The sequence below is a fragment of the Thamnophis sirtalis genome, unplaced genomic scaffold (assembly GCF_051295495.1).
Source record: "Thamnophis sirtalis isolate CommonGarterSnake01/CBP01778 unplaced genomic scaffold, rThaSir2_p1.2 scaffold_10, whole genome shotgun sequence".
Lineage (NCBI taxonomy): Eukaryota > Metazoa > Chordata > Lepidosauria > Squamata > Natricidae > Thamnophis > Thamnophis sirtalis.
In genome coordinates this window covers 57565923-57584794 of record NW_028261390.1, presented here as the reverse complement: position 1 = coordinate 57584794, position 18872 = coordinate 57565923, and the positions used below count along the sequence as shown (strand labels likewise).

The following is an 18872-nucleotide window of genomic DNA, read 5'->3' as shown; positions in this document are numbered from 1 at the left end:
TTATAAGTAAAATGCTATTTTTGAAAAGCATATTATACCATTGTTATTTTTCTATGGCATAACATAACTTCCATCGTTTAGTCTCAGATATGAGATAATGGCATGTACAGTACAAGGGTTATTTCCATTTTACTTAAAAATAATTTTAGAGTGATATTAATGAGGTCATTTGTTTGTCATTGAGGCTATTCCATGAACTCTTGAATCTACATTAAAAAAAAACCCTCTAGAATCAGACCCTCTACTAACTTCTCATGGATTAACAAATCAATCTCTTTGGCTTCTAATTTTGTTTAATAATTATTCATTAGATGTTTAATATACTTTAACATGTTTTTTGCTCCTAAGGTCTGGGAATTGGTAATATGTTCTATGTGTTTTATGAAGATGGAATCAAAGTGATACAACCAGTAGAGTGTGAATTCCAGAGACACATTAAGCCTAATGAAAAACTCCTTGGATTTCAGGCAAGTATTCTTGAAATACAGCTATTAGGTTTCTATTTTTTTCACCCTAATAATGAAATCTGCCAAACACTGAAGATGTTCCTTCAAAAAAAAATGAAAGACATTCTTCATTATCACTATATTTTCATTGTTTGTATCCTAAGAATCAGGACCACAGGAAAAACTACACTATTAATATGTGCATGCTTGTTTAAATTTATAAATCAATGAACCAGGGATGGGTTGCTGCCAGCATTACTGTCAGTTTGGTACATGTGCAATTTTGCAGCCCTCTCTAAGCAGTCAGCATATTGCCCCCAACAATTTGGGTCCTCATTTTACCCGCTTCGTAAGGATGGAAGGCTGAGTCAACCTTAAACCTGGTAAGATTTGAACTGCCAAATTGCAGGCAGCTGGAAGTCAGTAGAACTAGCCAGCAGTACTGCACTCTAAACACTACGCCACCATGGCTCAGTGTATAATAATACACAAGTAGAAATTGTATATCTGTACATGTATATAAATAGAAGTTATTGCAGGATCTTTCCATGGAGATTTTCAGTCACCCAGGTTGTGGTTGACCCAAAGGTCAAGAGCCGAGGTGACGCAGTGGTTAAATGCAGCACTGCAGGCTACTTCAGCTGACTGCAGTTCTGCAGTTCGGCTGTTCAAATCTCACCGGCTCAAGGTTGACTCAGCCTTCCATCCTTCCGAGGTGGGTAAAATGAGGACCTGGATTGTTGGGGGCAATATGCTGACTCTGTAAACTGCTTAGAGAGGGCTGAAAGCCCTATGAAGCGGTATATAAGTGTAACTACTATTGCTAAAGGTGTTTTTTTCTTCAGCTTCTGAGCTGAAGAAGCTTCTTGGATGAGAAGTGAAATGTGTTCAAAAAACAAAAACAAACCCCAACACAAAGTCCTAAGTTGCCTCTTGAAAAAGCACCTGTGGGATATTACAGAAACTTAGAACAAAATTCGAGCAAAACTCAGTGCAGATAAAACTATAAACTTATAAGCTGTGTAGATACACACACAGCACATTACAATAAGTGATCAGAGAAAAAAGCAGTTCTCTGCTTCACACAACAAGGTGATTTTTTAAAAGATTTTGCAGGCATTCTAATCTCTAAAAATGGTCTTCTATGTTTCAGCTTTTACTAGTTTTTTTTTTATTTTTTACTTAGTTCTAACCTCACCACCGTACCATATTCTCTTTGGAATCATTCACAGCTTCAATCTGTTCCTTCAAAATGCACTAATCGTATAAAACTAGTATTTGGTGACATCCCAGCAGAGCCATCTTGCTTGCGATAAATTTTTTAAAGGTGATAAATTTTTAAAGGTGATCTTTCATATTCTCTTGAAACACTTTCTGTTTCTGGTAGATAGTAAAAAGAAAATATGTAAATATTTTTCATATTGAAGAACTTCACTGTTCAAAGGCTACAATTCATATCACTTTTTTCCAATAAAATTCAGAGAATATTTATCACACAGCATAAGTTTTGTTGTTCATATTTTAACATGCAGTCTCTGATAATATCTCTGCCTCCTAAATCTTAATGTCAGGGTTATATTTCTGAATAAGGTAAATGACAATTTCGCGAAAGTTTATCAAGTGATTATAATCACTGAAAAAAATAGTATCCAGAAAAAGGATGCACTTGTGTATAGATAATGTAGACAAATGATATATGAAAAGTGCTTGGTATACTGTCAACAAGACACAGGTATTTTATTTTTACTGTCACAAAGATTTATATAGAAACTTCATTCCTTGTTAATACAATCAATTCATTATGATGAGTAGGAGAATGATTTTTTTTATTTCCTTGCCCTTTCTTAGGCTGCTGAAGAAATGGATGGAAATGGGCAATGAGACTCATAGGTCTAAGCTAAATTTCGCTCTGGCAGTTATACATGATATATGAAATAATGGAAATGTTATTCCAAATGGAATTTTCAGTCATGACACCTGCTTTTTGGAATAGCATTTTCCCAGAAAATTGGACTGCCCTGACCCTGTAATCTTTAAATGATCTCTAAAATTGTGATTCCCTAAACTTTAGCATGTCAAGGTCTGCCGATTTGGCATGTTCCCCACCCCCACCCCAATTATGTTTTAAAATATTTTTAGATATTGTATCTAATACAATATTATCTATCTAATTTAATACAGTACAAAAAACAACAACTGAATGAGTGTTGAGTTTGGTAGCTTACAATTAAAATCAATAAGTAAATACAAATAATGTCATAATAAACAAATAGTAAATCTACAGGACATATTCTATAATGTAAAATTATTTCTAGCTCTTATTTTCAAATGATTTTATATTTAATGGCAGTATTTTCTTTATGTACAGACACTTTATAAGTGGGATTAGGAAATTTATTTACATTTCATTTTGACATGTGATGATTCACATTGTGTCTTCGCAGTACATCAGGAAAAAACTGTCAAAAATGGAGTCTACAAAATTCTAGAATCAGCTATATATTGTGTCTCTTAAAATATTCCATATGATAGGTATCAGGTTTTTTTCTTCCTTTGTATGCCAAGGAAGACCCTGTGAATGGGTTAGGGTAAGATAGTTGCTTAACAACTCATCAGTGTCTGCTGTTTTTTCTTCATTTGAAGTCATAAGCCGCCCGGAGTCCCTCGGGATTGGGCAGCATAGAAATTCAATAAATGAAATGAAATGAAATGAATAATCTTTGATAGCTCATAAGTATTGCTACAGAAGTCTGCTAGGATGCATTAATAGAAGCCGTTATTTTAGGAAAAAGTATCATATGTATGTTAAAATATTTTTAATGAGCTCTCCCTAAGAATATTATGAATAGAAATACAGACACATGTGCCACAAATATATACGCACAGTGGATGGATAGATGATAGATAGATAGATAGATAGATAGACAGACAGACAGACAGACAGACAGACAGACACAAACACACACACACACACACACAAAATATTTACTAATGATCGAATAACATACAGTGTAAATCCCTTGAGCACTTTCTATTTGGAAACTAAAATGATGCTTAGAAGCATTCAGGGATGTTCATTGAATATTTTACCTTAAATTAACCTAAAGTTATGAATTCCCAAATATATATTGCCTTCCAATAAATAATTACACACATACATACTGTACATACAAGCAGACGGTCATACATATATTCATGTATTCAGATCCAATGCTGATATATGAATAATTAGGCAGTATCTTCCTATCCATAGTAGTAATTAAATTTACATAATTAGGGAAATGACAAATAGGAGGGTTTTTAAAAAAACATTATTGTATATAGCAACCCAAGACTGTCAATATTATCCTTCACTTTAAAAAAAGAGGTTCCTGATACTACAGGAATGGAATATATAACTTCAAGATATTCTCAGCATTACTTGTGCAAATACAATAAACATGATTAAACATTTGGCAATATTTCTATGGAGATTTTAAGTCATCCAGGCCATATTGTCTCAAAGGTGCTTTTTTTTTCAAGAGGCAACTGGACTTTCTGGTTTTTCTTTGAAGATGTTTCACTTCTCATCCAAAAAGCTGAAGAAGCATATTACAATTTGGTAATAGGTATTCTTCCATCTCATAATATTGTAATAATGCAGGCATATCCTGCTGGTCCTGGTACAAGGACAGCCTCAACATGAACCTGTCCTTAGACTGCCATAAAGGCTAATTATGGGCATCTTTTCTTGTTCATGTCAAGGTTAATGTTTCTCAACCTTTGCTGGCACACATGATGCTGTGTTGTCTGCCTTGATGTTAATGTACGGTAGTTAAAGAATGTGTTCTAGCTAGATAGCATGTGTTAATGTGAGCACAGTCTGTCCCTTCAGGTTACTGGTGTCCATGACTATTTCATCCTGGACTGCTTGAACAGTGAAGCACTGGGCATTAGATTTTTGTTGTTGTTCTTTTTAAAGCCAGTGAACTGATAAAATCTCTTGATAATAATCTCTGAAAAAACAGAAAAATGATAGAGGTACAGGAATCTGACTGTCAGATCCCTAAAAGTGATACTGCCATTCAGTTGTGAGGAGGGCAGGGGTGGCTTTCAACCGGTTCGCAGCGGTCCCTGCGAACCGGTTGGTTGCCGAACCTGGAAGTAAGTAACTTCCGGGAACGGCGAAGGGCGCGCCCGCCCACCCGCGGTCCTTACCCGGTTTTGACGAGTTCTGCAGGATGCATACAGTGCATGCACGATCGTCCAGGAGCAGCTGGAGCATCGTGCAGACGCTAGTACGCATGCGTGCACCGTGCGCATGCATGAGGATGCCGCTGGCCCCGTTCCAACCGAACCGGTTGGAACGGGGCGAGAAACCCACCCCTGGAGGAGGGGACCCCAATTAATTAGAAGTACCTGTGACAACTCATATTTTACAACTGGTTTCCTGGCGCCAAAGTGCCTTGAGATCCCCTCGCCGTTTCAGGGAATGTTTATGATGGCCATGTGGGACATTTCACTTTAATGTCTAATGGAAGATAGCCATGGGAATGTGTTGTGACTCAGCAGATGTCTGCTGTGAGTCTTTTCGGGATACAAGATTTATTATGCAGCTGGGGCTTGTGGGAGGCAGGTTTGGAGATAAAAGGACGGTTGCTGCCATGCCCTAGTCGCAGGAGTCAACATACGTTCCTTCGTGGGTTTCTTGGTTCATACAACATTGCTTGTTACACTTGGATAAGTGCTTTCTGTTTCTTGTAACCCTGATTCAAGGCTACACTGGAGAAGTGCATTGCTTGTAAGAGTTTTGTTTTGCATTCTTGTCGGAGACTTGTAATTATGTTATTTTTGGGCTCAAAGCCAGTTTGAACTGAGATCTGATAAAGAAAAGTCCTTTTAAGTTTGCCTGTCTTGCCGTTTGTTAAGAGTTGTGAAGCGGGGGACAGAACAGGAATGTATGTTTATTCGGCTCTCAGGGCAGTTGGTTAAGGAAACATCTTCACATTTTTAATTGGCTAAAATCTGCATTCTAAGTAATGGGAGGGATCTCTACTGCTTTAATTCTACTTGCATTGCCTAAGGGGATTCAAATGTTGCTTTGAATTCAATGGCTGCCATTCTACTTAATAAAAGGTTCCTTTTGAAATACTCCATTTCAAGAGTCTTCACTTTCTTAAGTTAGGAGAGGAGCCCTTACACTGACTATGATTAGTAAGAAAAATGAAAGTTTCAAGGAGAGAGAGTTGAAAAGGAGGAAAAGGTCCTTTATGTTTTTGTTCTTGGGGGGCAAGTACAGCAAACATACCCCCAAATCATAAAATAACCATAAAATGGAGGAAGAAAACACCATCCCTTCATCTTTCCCAGTGCAATTATGTCTCCCAGATTAGAATCCAGTATTGTTTTGGCTTGTTAAAAAGCTTGCAATAGGACTTGCAAAGTCAAAAGCCTGGGGAAGGTATTTTGATTGAGCAAAGACTGGGACGAACTTGGCAAATGTTTGGCCATTTGTCCCTTTAGCTCAACTGACCAAGATAATGGTGAAATGAATTCATCAGTCCACCTGCAGATTTGTGAAAAACTCACTGCCAGCAAGCAGTTAATTTACAGCTCAGTTTGCATTAGAACTATAAGTCTTCCAAAGTCCTTTCCAATGTTATGATTTTATAATTGCTGAATGTTGTTTACCCATGCAAATACAAATTACTTTCCCCTAAAGATCCACTCACAGAAATCAGTATTTGGTTTCCTTCCATGAGTAGGTTGCAAAAGAAGGCAGGGGAAATTCATTAATCATGGGCTTCAGTAGCTACTATTGGGACTGAGGGTCAGCTAGAATCTGTCAAACTTGAAAACTGGACAGTGATTTTTTAAGCCAGCTTAATTTTTAGTTGAAGGCTGCCACATTTCAGAACACTCATCAATGTCAAAAATAAATTCAACCATAATATCTAATGGAACTCCTATTCATTTCTGGGGATTTACCTGAATGTAATATTGTTTTAATATTATATTAAAACAATATTATAAGATTATATTATACATGCAGAGCCATTTGTTAGTGCATGCAAGGCATTGCCCTGTCAGCTCCAGCGCGCATACATATGCTGACCAGCTGACTTTGGCCTTCTTTAAAGGCCGCTTTTCACGGGAAAAACTGGCCCTACTCGCAAACTCGAAGTTCAAGAACAGACTTCCGGTTTGCTCATAGGTCCGTTTTTTCACCCTCTGGAGCCTTCAGGGAAACCTTATGAAGGCTCCGGAGGATGAAAAACGGCCCTACGGATTAACCGGACGTTACCATTCCTGAACTTCTGGGTTGCCCATAGGGCCATTTTTCATCTCTCGGAGGCTTCAGGGAAGCTCCTGAAGCCTCCAGAGGGCCTTTGTGGGGACTGGGGAGGCTGTTTTTGCCCTCCCCAGGCTTCTAGAAAGCCTCTGAAGACTGGGGAGGGTGAAAAAAGCATGCCAAAAGCAGGGGGGTAGCACTGGTTACACACGCATGTGTGTGTGGAGGTCGCACACACATGCACGCTGGGGTCATGCACATACAGTATATTATAGGTGTGGGCACACCTGCGCATAAACCCCCTTGCGTTCCCCCGCTTTTGGCATGCAATCCAAAAAAGGTTAGCCATCACTGCTATAAACTATTACATTTTTATTTATCACTATGATATCATAACTTTGCTTATTTAATAAAGTGAAATATAAATAGGATTAAAATGTATTGGTACAACATCAGATGTATTCCAGGAGTATAAGTAACTTCTTGGAATTTAATAGTCTATTTTTAATATAATCCAGTTTTGCCTGTTTTGATTAGCAAATACTTCTAGTATCTTTCACACCTTGTAACCTGAAAACATATATAACTATAAGGTAATATTTTGAGTACATCTAAAATCTTTTATCTTATTTATTGATCTAAAAAGAAACATGATTTAACAAACATTTTATAATAATTACAAAAGAAAGCTAGATTGTTTAAGGAGGGGCACATCCTGATGCAAGTGCATGAAACATAATTTTGTACTGAAAGTAAAATAATAGCTCAATTTCATTTTATATTGTTGCAGATATGATCTCATTTTCTCTACATATCTCCTTCAAAATGCTTGCTTTCTAAACTAGCTATATTCATTCTTTTCCCTCCACTCACCCCAAATATTTTCTTAATTTTAGGATGAAGTCTGTCCCAAAACTGGTGGGGATGAAGTCCAAAGATGCATCTGGGCATCAGCTGCTAATGTCAAGGATAAATTCATATATGTAACTCAACCAACTTTGGACAGAGTGCTAATTGTTGATGTACAATCTCAAAAAGTTGTGCAGGTAAGTTATCTTATTGAATAGTAATTAACTAATTTAAAATGTCCATATTTGAAGACATTTTTTTTTCAGAAAGCACTACTAGCATTCAAAATATTTTTCAAATAATTTACCAACTCATATTCAGAAAAAGAAACACAGGTCTCCTCACAAATGCTTACCTCAGCTATTGCCTTTCAGATGTTGGAACTCTGAATTTCCAGTCTGTATAAATATTTCTGAGAGCTGTAGATTAAACATTTGAAGTTGGAATATAAAAGTTGTTTTACATTATGTTATACCTTGGAGATATCGCCGAGTACCAGATTTAAATGGACATATATCCAAATAAATTTGTGGCTCTTTTTCATGCAAAGCTTATATTGTGTGACAAGGGTCCCTAACCTATGGGCCACATACTAGTACAATTTCATGGCTTGTTAGGAATTGGGCTGCACAGCTGGAGGTGAGCAAAACTTCATCTGTATTTGCAGTCACTCCCCAGCGCTAGCATCACCACTTCGGCTCCACTTCAGATCATCAGGCATTAGATTCTCATAGAAGCACGAACTTTACTGTGAAGGGATCTAGCACTCTTCCTCACTCCCTCCAATCCCTGGAAAAATATTCTTCCATGAAACCAGACCAGAAGTGGGTTGCTGCCGGTTCGGCCCAGATCAGATGAACTGGTAGTAGTGGCAGCAGGAGGCTCCGCCCACCCACCCGGACGCTTCTGCACAACCCACCTCTGAACCAGACCCTGGTGTGAAAAGGGTCTAACCCTAACCCTAAGCAGTGGTCACTGTGTCAGGCTAACCTGGTTTGTGAAATTCCAGAGAGCTTTTACTACTACACTGTCATAAGGCTTCCAATAAGACCTGAGAAGTGCAAAACATTTTTCAGAGTTAAATCCATTTATTGTATTGTGCTCATATTGTTTTCTGTCAAGAGTGGTTAATAGCCTCCTGTAAAGTACCTGCAAGTGTTTATTGTGAGTGACAAGACAATTTGTCTTCATTGATTATTGATTTGATTTATATTAGGTAAAACAGGAGTTTAAAGTAAAGAACATTAAATTTGCTTTTGTCATGCCTATTAAGATCTGGAATTGTACTTACAGATCAGGTTTTAATTCCAGCAGCCAACTATGATTAGATTCTCTATTTTTTTACTCAGTCCTAAAACACATGTTTTTTTTAAAAAAATCACTCCTCTACTTTATAACCAAATGAATTTAATGCAGTTTATCAGCCATATATTGTGCCTTACCCCATACTTTAGGAGACCTCCGTTCTTTTAATCCATTCTTCTAATCCCTAGCGGAAGTATAAAAAACTTGAAAAGGCATTCCATATTGCATAAATAGCACACATAGATATTATGCATGCTTAACAAACAAACATGTACAAATCAATTGTGACAAAAATAGTAACAAAAAATTGTGTTCATATGTTTTGACAATCCATGCGACTGGGACATGATTCTGGTATAAGAATAATAAATAAGCTTCTTTATCAATTGCCTTTATATGATTAAAGGGGAGATAATGAATCAAAGCACATATATTTATGTAAGGCAACCAATCTATCTATGTTTTCCTGGAGTCACTGGGGACAGATAAATATTTTTAATGATGAAACAATTTCATTTTTAAAAAGCAGGCAAACTTGATTTCCCTTTCAGTGTTAAAACTAATTTTAGTTTTGGTTATGGTAAGGTATTCATTTTGAATGTGTGTGTGTGTGTGAGAGAGAGAGAGAGAGAGAGAAAGAGAGAGAGAGAGGGAGAGAGGGAGAGAGAGAGAGAGAGGGAGAGAGAGAGAAAATATATATATATTTTTCTCATTTTGAAAAATGTTATCCAATGTAGTTTTCTGTATTATTTCTTTGAATATATGCATTTTGGGGGATGTTTTTTTTTTTTTTTTTTTTTTTGGTGAAATGCATCATCATAAAATTTGGAAAACATACAAATGTCAAAATACAGTTATGGCCTTGACTGATGCATTGTTGTAGAATTCAGTTTGCATTAAATTTAGATTTAATTTAATTACCATGCCATACTTGGAGTAACTGAATTCAGTGTAACTGAATGTACAGATATGGATATTAACTATGGATTAAGGAGAAAATAATTAGCTTCACTTTATTACTCTGTTATTTTTCAAATTCACGTTCTGCATTAAAGTAGCATCCTCAGATTCATAGAAAAATGAACCCATCTGCTAAATTATAGCATGATAACGATCATAAAAATTTGTCACTGGAAATGCTTTACAAAATTGTGTAATGTCTGTCCCACTAGAAAGACCAGATAAGAAAAACACAAGAAAGCTAAAACTATTTTCTGATTTGTTACAGTAACAGAATTTTGCAAGTCTGACTGTGTGACAATACTTTTCATCCTTCACTCCATTCTTAAATCCAGTGAATTAGGGAGGAATCTGACTGATCTGCTTCCAAATATTATCTTGATTTTCAGGGATTTAAAACTGCTTTAGTTCGTTTGTCTACATATCCTTCATATCTTTGTCAAAATCATGTTTCTTATAAATGTCCTCTACAGTGTTCCCCAATCTTTCAGGGTTAGCCCAGCATGGGGTAAGGAGAGAAGAGAGGCTGCCTGCATGAGTAGGTTTGTGCATGCACCAGACTGGTTGCAAATCGGGGACTACTGCTCTACAGTACATTAGGTAAATGCATACACTAGGAAAAAGCAAGGTTTAGTATGAAATAAATTGGGCACAACAAATTGTTGGAGGCTCTTGAAATTCTCTAACTGATTTGTGCACCAGAGAAACTGTATAAGCAAATCTCCCAAGAAAGGACAAAATTCTCCAGCATTTCTCATGGGCAACCTTTTTCTTAACATCAACAATAGTTAAGCTCAAGGGAGATCTTAAAAGAGTAGAATATCCTTAATGATCAACTTCCTTAGGATTTAATAAAAACATGGGAAATTGGAGAGATTATGCAGGAGATAACAATGTATTTAAAACTGGGCATTCATGTAATTTTTTTGCCATTTCACTAATGCTAATCAAATGTCAGACTACCACACTCTACCCATTCTCCTTTGATATAGTTTCTAAAGCAGTGTTTCTCAACCTTGGCAACTTGAAGATGTCTGGACTTCAACTCCCAGAATTCCCCAGCCAGCGAATGCTGGCTGAGGAATTCTGGGAGTTGAAGTCCGGGCATCTTCAAATTGCCAAGGTTGAGAAACACTGTTCTAAAGCATCATATTACAAATTAATTTTTTTAAAAAACTTCATGGTAGCTTTGTGCTTAGAACCAATTTAGACTATTACAGAAATGGATTAAAAATACACATTTGCATTTGCAGTAGAAAATATAAACGACTATAAAAAAATAAGGTATAAAAATTCAGAACTGTAGATGTTGTTGGGTCCTTAATTCATCATATAAGTTCTGCATTTTTGTGCATTTAGATAAATAAATGCATTTCATGCATGTTCATGAGATGCATACATTCATGAACCATTTATACTATATAAAGTATTAAACACAGAAACCAATTACAAATCTTTAAAAGTACTATAATTAGATAAGTTTAAGATTTAGAAATTTTCATCCATGACAAAAGAAAACCAATTACATCCATCCTGAAAAATGTTTTCAACATTTTGCTGTAGGGAAAAAATATATCATTTTTTCACTTTGTATTGAAACACAGTGATCTAAAAAGAGTACATTTTAAAATATATGTTACTGTAACTTTTCTTCAGACAATATTTTTAACTGCATAAATAAGCATAAAATATTTAATAAGCATCTGTCTTCCTCATAAGAAGAGGGGAAAAAAGAAAGGAATCTGATTAAAAGTGTCCAGGAAAGTTTTGCCTTTAGCAAAGTTTCTAGTACTCCATTTTCTTAATATAATTTTTCTTTACAACATCACAAATAGTATACGCAATTAGATATAGGGAGTTTTAATAAGTTTTAATGTGACAGTTTATTATTTTGATTACTATCATTTATTATTAAAAAGTTCTAGAGTTGAAGTATGATATCATTCAGCAATATGCTTATTTAAAAAAAATAGAAGAAGAATCAGATAGTTCTAGTGCAGGGGTAGTCAACCTTTTTATACCTACTGCCCACTTTTGTATCTCCGTTAGTAGTAAAATTTTCTAACCGCCCACCGGTTCCACAGTAATGGTGATTTTATGAAAACCTAATAAAATTTGTTTTTAAATAATGCTATGAAATTTCTTTTTAAAGTCAATTAAATTTTAAAAAAGGAAAGTGCTTCAGTATCGGACAAAACCCCTACCACCCATCATGAAAGCTGGAACTCCCACTAGTGGGCGGTAGGGACCAGGTTTACTACCACTGTTCTAGTGCATGTAATTTGTATTATGTAAATATAAATAATATGCATTGTTTCTATTTTTACTTTGTTCAATCCAAAAAAGGCTTTGAAATTTGAAGTGCAGAACAATCCGTATTAAAATACAGTATCTATCATGATTACAGTCTAACATTTATTGCAGTTCACACTGGCTGTGATCCCACTTTTTTCAACTCCCTAGGCAGAGAGATTTCTTTATTTAAAAAAAAAATCATGGTCTTTTCATTCTGTCACATTAAATTAATTTCTATATGAAAACTAGAAAGATTTTAAGATTTTTCTCTCCCTTGGATGATAAAAAACTATTGTAGAGATTTTTCTACAGAAAGCTGACAGCCACTGAAGAAATATCATTTTACTTTTGCCATATTATAGTTGAGGTTTCAGTAGTTCTTTGGCAGTTTCAGTGAAAGAGTTGGTTCAGCGTTATTTCTAATCTTATAGGTAGTTCCCTTATCAAGATATAATATCCAACTGCATTTACTTTTTCAAGAGCTGATTGCTTTTTCTTTTGATCTAAGCCACAGAATATGTAGTTCTTATATAATAAGCATTTCGATTTTCTCATCCCATCTAACATGTAGGTAGGTATGCATATTAGTATGAGAGTGAAAATTACCCCCAAACATGCATGCCAGGATAAACAGAGTGAAACAATATTATTTGTTAAAATACGTGGCCCGACAAAACCACGCTCGTCAAAATAGCGGCGACAAATAAGTGCCGACAAGTACGCGTTATCATTAGCGCACCCACATTACCGCGTCGATATCAGCATGACGACGAAAGCGCGAAGGAAGAAAGGTTTTTGTATTTTGAATGTTTTGAAACAGTGAAATGTAAATAAAAGTTAGGGTTAGGTTTAGGTTTAGGAGTTAGGGTTAGGTTTAGGGTTAAGTTTAGGGTTAGGGTTAGGGTTAGGGTTAGGGTTAGGGTTAGGGTTAGGGTTAGGGTTAGGGTTAGGGTTAGGGTTAGGGTTAGGGTTAAGTTTAGGGTTAGGGTTAGGGTTAGGGTTAGGTTTAGGGTTAGGGTTAGGGTTAGGGTTAGGGTTAGGGTTAGGGTTAGGGTTAGGGTTAGGGTTAGGGTTAGGGTTAGGGTTAGGGTTAGGTTTAGGGGTTTGGTTTAGGGGTTTGGTTTAGGGTTAGGTTTAGGGTTGCATTTTTCTAATCGCTTGGGAAGGTGCGGATTTGCCCTCCGTGCCTATGTTGGCGCGGTAGGGTCGCATTTCATTTAGCGCTTCCAACACCGCGGATTAGCTGTTCGCGCTTATGTCGGCGCGGATAAGGGCTTCGCGGTATTGTCGGTGAACCATTAAAATATAACTGAATGCAAATGGTTTAAGAATGTAATGTTATACTTCTTATGTTGATTAAATTCATGGTTACCCTATAGTTATTTCTCCCAAATTCTTAGGTAAACATATTATAAAATCAAATTCAATTAAATCAAAATAAAAACAATGATCACATACATATAAACCTCCGGAACATATAAACTGCACTGAGAGATCATACCTCAGTGATGGCGAACCTATGACACGCGTGTCAGTGCTGACACGCGTAGCCATTTGGGGTGACACGCACAGGATTTCATGCGATTCATCCTCGGCTCCTGCACGGCCGCCGAGGATGAAAGAATCTGTGCTGGAGGAACGGGGGGGGGGACGTGTGATCTCCCCCGCCCACACTCACTTACTGTATCGCCGCTGTCCCTTTTTGAGCGCAGGGGCTGCTGGTAAGGCGTGCGTGCCATGCGCACACACGTCATCAGCGCAGCGAGGGAGGACCCACAGGAGAGGAGCGCGGGAACAGTGCGCGCCTCTCTCCAGTCAGGCCGGCACAGAGAGTCTACTCCTGTGACTGTCGGTTACGACCGCACCACACTTATCTCAGTTCACGGCAGGGCTGTGGAGTCTGCTGCTTCCAGCTCCACGTCTCATTAACATGCCGCTCCGGCCCGCCCCCGCTATGAATATTCATATTCTTCGCCCTCGCGTCACTAGGAATATTCATAGCAGGGGCGGGCTGGAGCGGCATGTTGATGAGGACGTGGAGCTGGAAGCAGCCGACTCCACAGCCCTGGTTCACGGCACCCCAAACAAGTTCAATAATATCAAGGGCAACATACGAAATCGACTGATGAACAAAGAAGTTACTAAGCAGGTATGTTAAATAATTTGTTTTTGGTTTATTAAATACAATTATATATTGCAATTACACATTTTTGTAGTTTAAACTATAAATTGCGCAAAATTATGTTTTTGTCGAAGTGACACACAACGCGAGTTATGCTCGATTTTTTGCCGATTTTTGACACACCACGCCAAAAAGGTTGCCCATCACTGTCATACCTAAATAAAAATACTGCTGGGGGGGGGGAATGACTAACAGCTGAAAAAGAGTGATCTAGTAAGTTATTCCATTTTTTATGATGCAACTTTAACCCAGTTCCAAAAAGGCACAAAGAATTTTCCACCATGACAATAAGTATTTTTGAAATAGAACTTTGTTCATATCAGTGACCATCCTGCCATGTAACCGCAGAAAATATATATGCTGCAGAGTTATCTCTCTGAAGAATATAACACCAAAAAACTATTGTTCAGATGATCAGGTCTACACTTCTAGTCTTATGTTGTCTAAACTTAGAACTCCAAAGGAAGTGGAATATATATCGGAAAAAGTATTCTATAGGAACACTTTGACTGCAAAACACACAGGAACATATAAATGCGCTTTAGGCAGCTTCAGCATGAGCCTGTTATCTGGTGGCCTGTGCATTGATATGTTTTGCTAGAGAACTTACTGTTTCGTACATTTGTAGGTAAATTCTATTTTTTGGTTGGTTGGTTTAATTATCTCTTTCTTGTGAGAAGTAGTAGAATACTTTGCTTTGCTCATTGGGGAATTTGAAACAGGAATATATTGAATATATTTATATGTGTTTGGAAAGTAGCTACACATGGACTCTGTTCTGCTTCTTGCTGATGTTTTTGTGGCTGTTTTGTGTTGGGCATTTCCCAGTTCTATCTGTGTAGCTTTCTAACTTTCTACATATAGTATTTCAAAAAAATAAAGAAAAGTGTACACAATATTGAATTTCTTTGCTAAAATGTTGCAAAAGGGATTTTTTTAAAAAAATCTATGTTTGACTAAATATGTACAAAAGTACATAGATACAAACTTTCATTGGACCATTTTAAGATAAAATTATTAATAAACTGACATAGAAATTAATATAATAATTGATTGTAACTAAGACCAACTGATTCATGACAACTAACATCTATTTCATCTTAAGACAATACTAAATATTAGTAATACAGTCTGTCAGAGAAAGAGATGAGATATGGGATAAGAGATTGTTTGTGGTGTCTTCTGTGGAAGTAATGGTGAACTGAAGATGACTCCATGAGAGCAGAGCTAATGATTGTGGGCAGAATGAAAAATCAGCAAATGGATCAATGTCTTAGGATTTCTGTGAGGAGACCATAAGATAACTGAGGGAAAGGCATTTTTGCCAGGCCTAGTTTTAAGCCTTTATGGACATAGAAGTCACATAATTACTTTCTTAATCGCTTTTGGAAATAGCTTGTTATATCTTTCTTGATATTACGAAAACCGAGTTTCATTACACTGGGTGAGTTTCCTTCTATTCTTGATGAACAAAGTTTCCTGAAAGTTTGTTTGTTTTTTCTTTTTAATAAATAATAAAAGAATGATTAGAACATTGATTTTGTGCACGTACACCCCATACACATACATACCGGTACATGCCTGCACACAAAGACACGCGCGCGCACACACACACACACACACTCTCATACACTAACAATAGAAGCTTTCTTGTTGGAAAAGGTGGAATGAAAACAAGAGAACTCTTTGCAGATGGGACACTAGATAGAATCAGAAAGAATTAAAGATTATAATTAAAGGATAATAGACACATTAATACAGAATGAAGGAAAAATGGAGGCTTTAAAGGGTATTTAGGAACAATGTAGTCAGAAATTATTCTTAAGGCTGTTTGCTACTATAAGCATATATTTAAAATTGGTTATAGAAGATTTTAACAGATTATACTGTACAAAACAAAGACTGAAACTGATTCAAAAGTGTACTTTATAATGTCAATTTGCAAGTAAAATATTGAAAAAGGTGCTACACTGGATTTACAAATGAAGCCCTCTGATCTCTTAATAATTAAAGGGAAGGTACAAATAATAAGTCAGAAGAATATATTGGATAATGTTTTAATCTTACATTTTCAAAAAAGATGTTCTAAATTTATGAAGGACTTTCTAAAAAGGACAAAATATCAACTTTGGGAAAGTTTTGGAGAATAGTTTGGGAAACTATTTAGCTTGGCAACCTGTTGGAGGGGCAGTTGAATAAACACATACACCTCTTGTTGCATGTGGAGGGGAGGCCAGGGCAGCACACTTAAAGTAACTTTTTTTTTACTACCGTATGATCAAATATCAGGGCTTTAAAGATTTGTTATGGAATGGGAAGAAGATATTTTTTGTTGTTGAGTTTTTATAGAAAGTGATAAGTTACTGCATACTGTGTTCAAGTAAGGTAGAAGAAATAAAACTGATTTATTTGATTAAGGCTGAAGTACATATGTTACTCTTTCTGGTATCATTTTATGGCTTTATTTAGTGATTAGGGCTGAATGGCAACACTCTATAAAGATGAGATATGGGAAGAAGAGATATTTTCTTGAAATATCAAAAAGGTGATAATGATTCTAAAGTACTTTGCACTTGTCTTCATGGAAGAGACATATATATGTCTTTTCTCTTTACTTTTTTCTACTTTCTCTGTACTTTTTGTTTATATTTTTTTATTTTTAATACTTTTTATCTATTTTTACTTTTTAATACTTTTAATACTTATGTATTTGTAAACTTCAATAAGAAAATATTTTAAAAATAGATTATATTTTAAGATTGCCTTTTAAGAAATAAGGATGTTAACGTTGCTTATACTTTCTGGAATTAAGGAGAAGTTCATTTTTCTTTCCGTTTTTTACTTTTTTTCTTTTTCTCTGCACTTTTTTTTCTTTTTTATAGTTTGTACTAGTTTTATCTGTAGATACAATATGATAAAATTATTTTTTTAAGTACTTAGATTTATATTTACATACTTATGTTTACATCTTCTAGTTTAATTCTCTATTGTGATATTTCAATGTACAGTTTATCCAGGCATAAAAGACTTACAACTATTATCTATTAAAGTTTTAAAAATGAAAAGCAATAAACAACTGGCCCATGAATCTGGAAGAAAAACAGTCTTTGCTTTGGGGAATGCGGAGGCCTTTGTAACACCTCAGGAGTCTAGTTAAACATTGCCAGTGGTCTTTGCCAGCCATTTGCACATTATCTTGAGGATCTACATCATTACTTTAAATTAGATTCACTTAATTAGCCAGCTGGTACTCTTCTTGTCAAACTGATAAACAAGCTGTGCTTCACAGTTCTATAATAGTGTGACTAAAACAGCAAACAAAAAAATTAAACAGCTAGAATGAAATATATGTATTAAATCAAATATATTTATTGCAGTCTTTGTCCGGCCTTAACAGTAGAAAAAGAGAAATAGTTTAATACAGCATATCATTATCAGGGAGCAAAAGAAAACAATAAGACAATGAAACAACACATGTAATTAAATATTTTGTACAATTGATTGGAAAGATCACGACACAAGGGTCTGAAGTCAAAGAGCCAACTCCAAAGTTCAAAAAATCTAAAGTTCAGAGCCAAGAAACATGATTCGTTGATAACATCAACGGAAGTTGGGAAGGTGCATGTCAAAGCAAACAGAAGTTCCTAAGAAATGCACCTCCCACAGTTTCTGACTAAATCAGCCCATCCCAAGTGTTTCTGGTAAGGAGAAATGCGGATGCCTCCTCACAAGCAACCTCACTGACCTTTTCTATGCCTCTTCTGCTCCACTCTTCATGCCTACAGATCAGGCAGGCGTGGCTGCTGTTCTGTATTGGAGGTGATCTGTAGCTTGTCATTATTGCTAGCCCTTCACAGCTGATTCTCTCTGGCAAGTGGCTGCCTGTCTGGTTCGCCGCTCTCCTAATGCAGGCAGGGCTGGAACTGCATCGTTCTCAGCTCCTTGGACTCTCCAGGCATTCATGGAGGGGGGGCCATCCCAATTGGATGGTCCAAGTTCCAACTCTTCCTCCTATGAATCAGGGTCCGACAGGGCCATCATACCATCTAAATGATTGCTGATGTGGTCAAGTAAGGAAATGCTTAATGACTAATTGAGCATGCTCATATCCATGGCATGTACATAAAGGATGTTCAGCACTTTTGATGGTTAGCCAATAGTCAGAACCATACAGAGCTATGAGGTGCATTTTCATTTTGCTCCCTTTTGATTTTAGTTAAATTGGCATATGCCTATCACAGAGCACTCCAATAAAATTTTTAATTGCAGCTTTTACCCTCACCCACACTACCCCATTAATGTTGCAATCTCTTTGAAGATGGGGTCCCAAGTATTGGAATAACTTTGTTTTTACTAGATAGTGAAGGTGCTCAGACTAATTTCAAGATACTCAGTCTCCTTGATATTGAGGCACAAACCACATTGACTAACAAGAGCATTTCTTGTTTGCAATAGCCACAAGCAGGATATTGTCAGGCTAGACTCTAGAGCAGTGATGGTCAACGTTTTTGGCGTGGTGTGTCAAAAATCGGCAAAAAATCGAGCATAACTCGCGTTGTGTGTC

General features: G+C 36.5%; 1 protein-coding gene across 1 annotated transcript in view; it reads left to right on the top strand.

The window, feature by feature from the left end:
- Positions 1-18872, top strand: part of FSTL5 (follistatin like 5) — a 356407-nt gene that overhangs the window by 307069 nt on the left and 30466 nt on the right. The window contains exons 12-13 of the mRNA XM_087724670.1: positions 349-467; positions 7614-7763. Of these exons, the coding sequence (XP_087580796.1) occupies positions 349-467; positions 7614-7763 (269 nt within the window). The remainder of the gene's footprint in view (positions 1-348; positions 468-7613; positions 7764-18872) is intronic.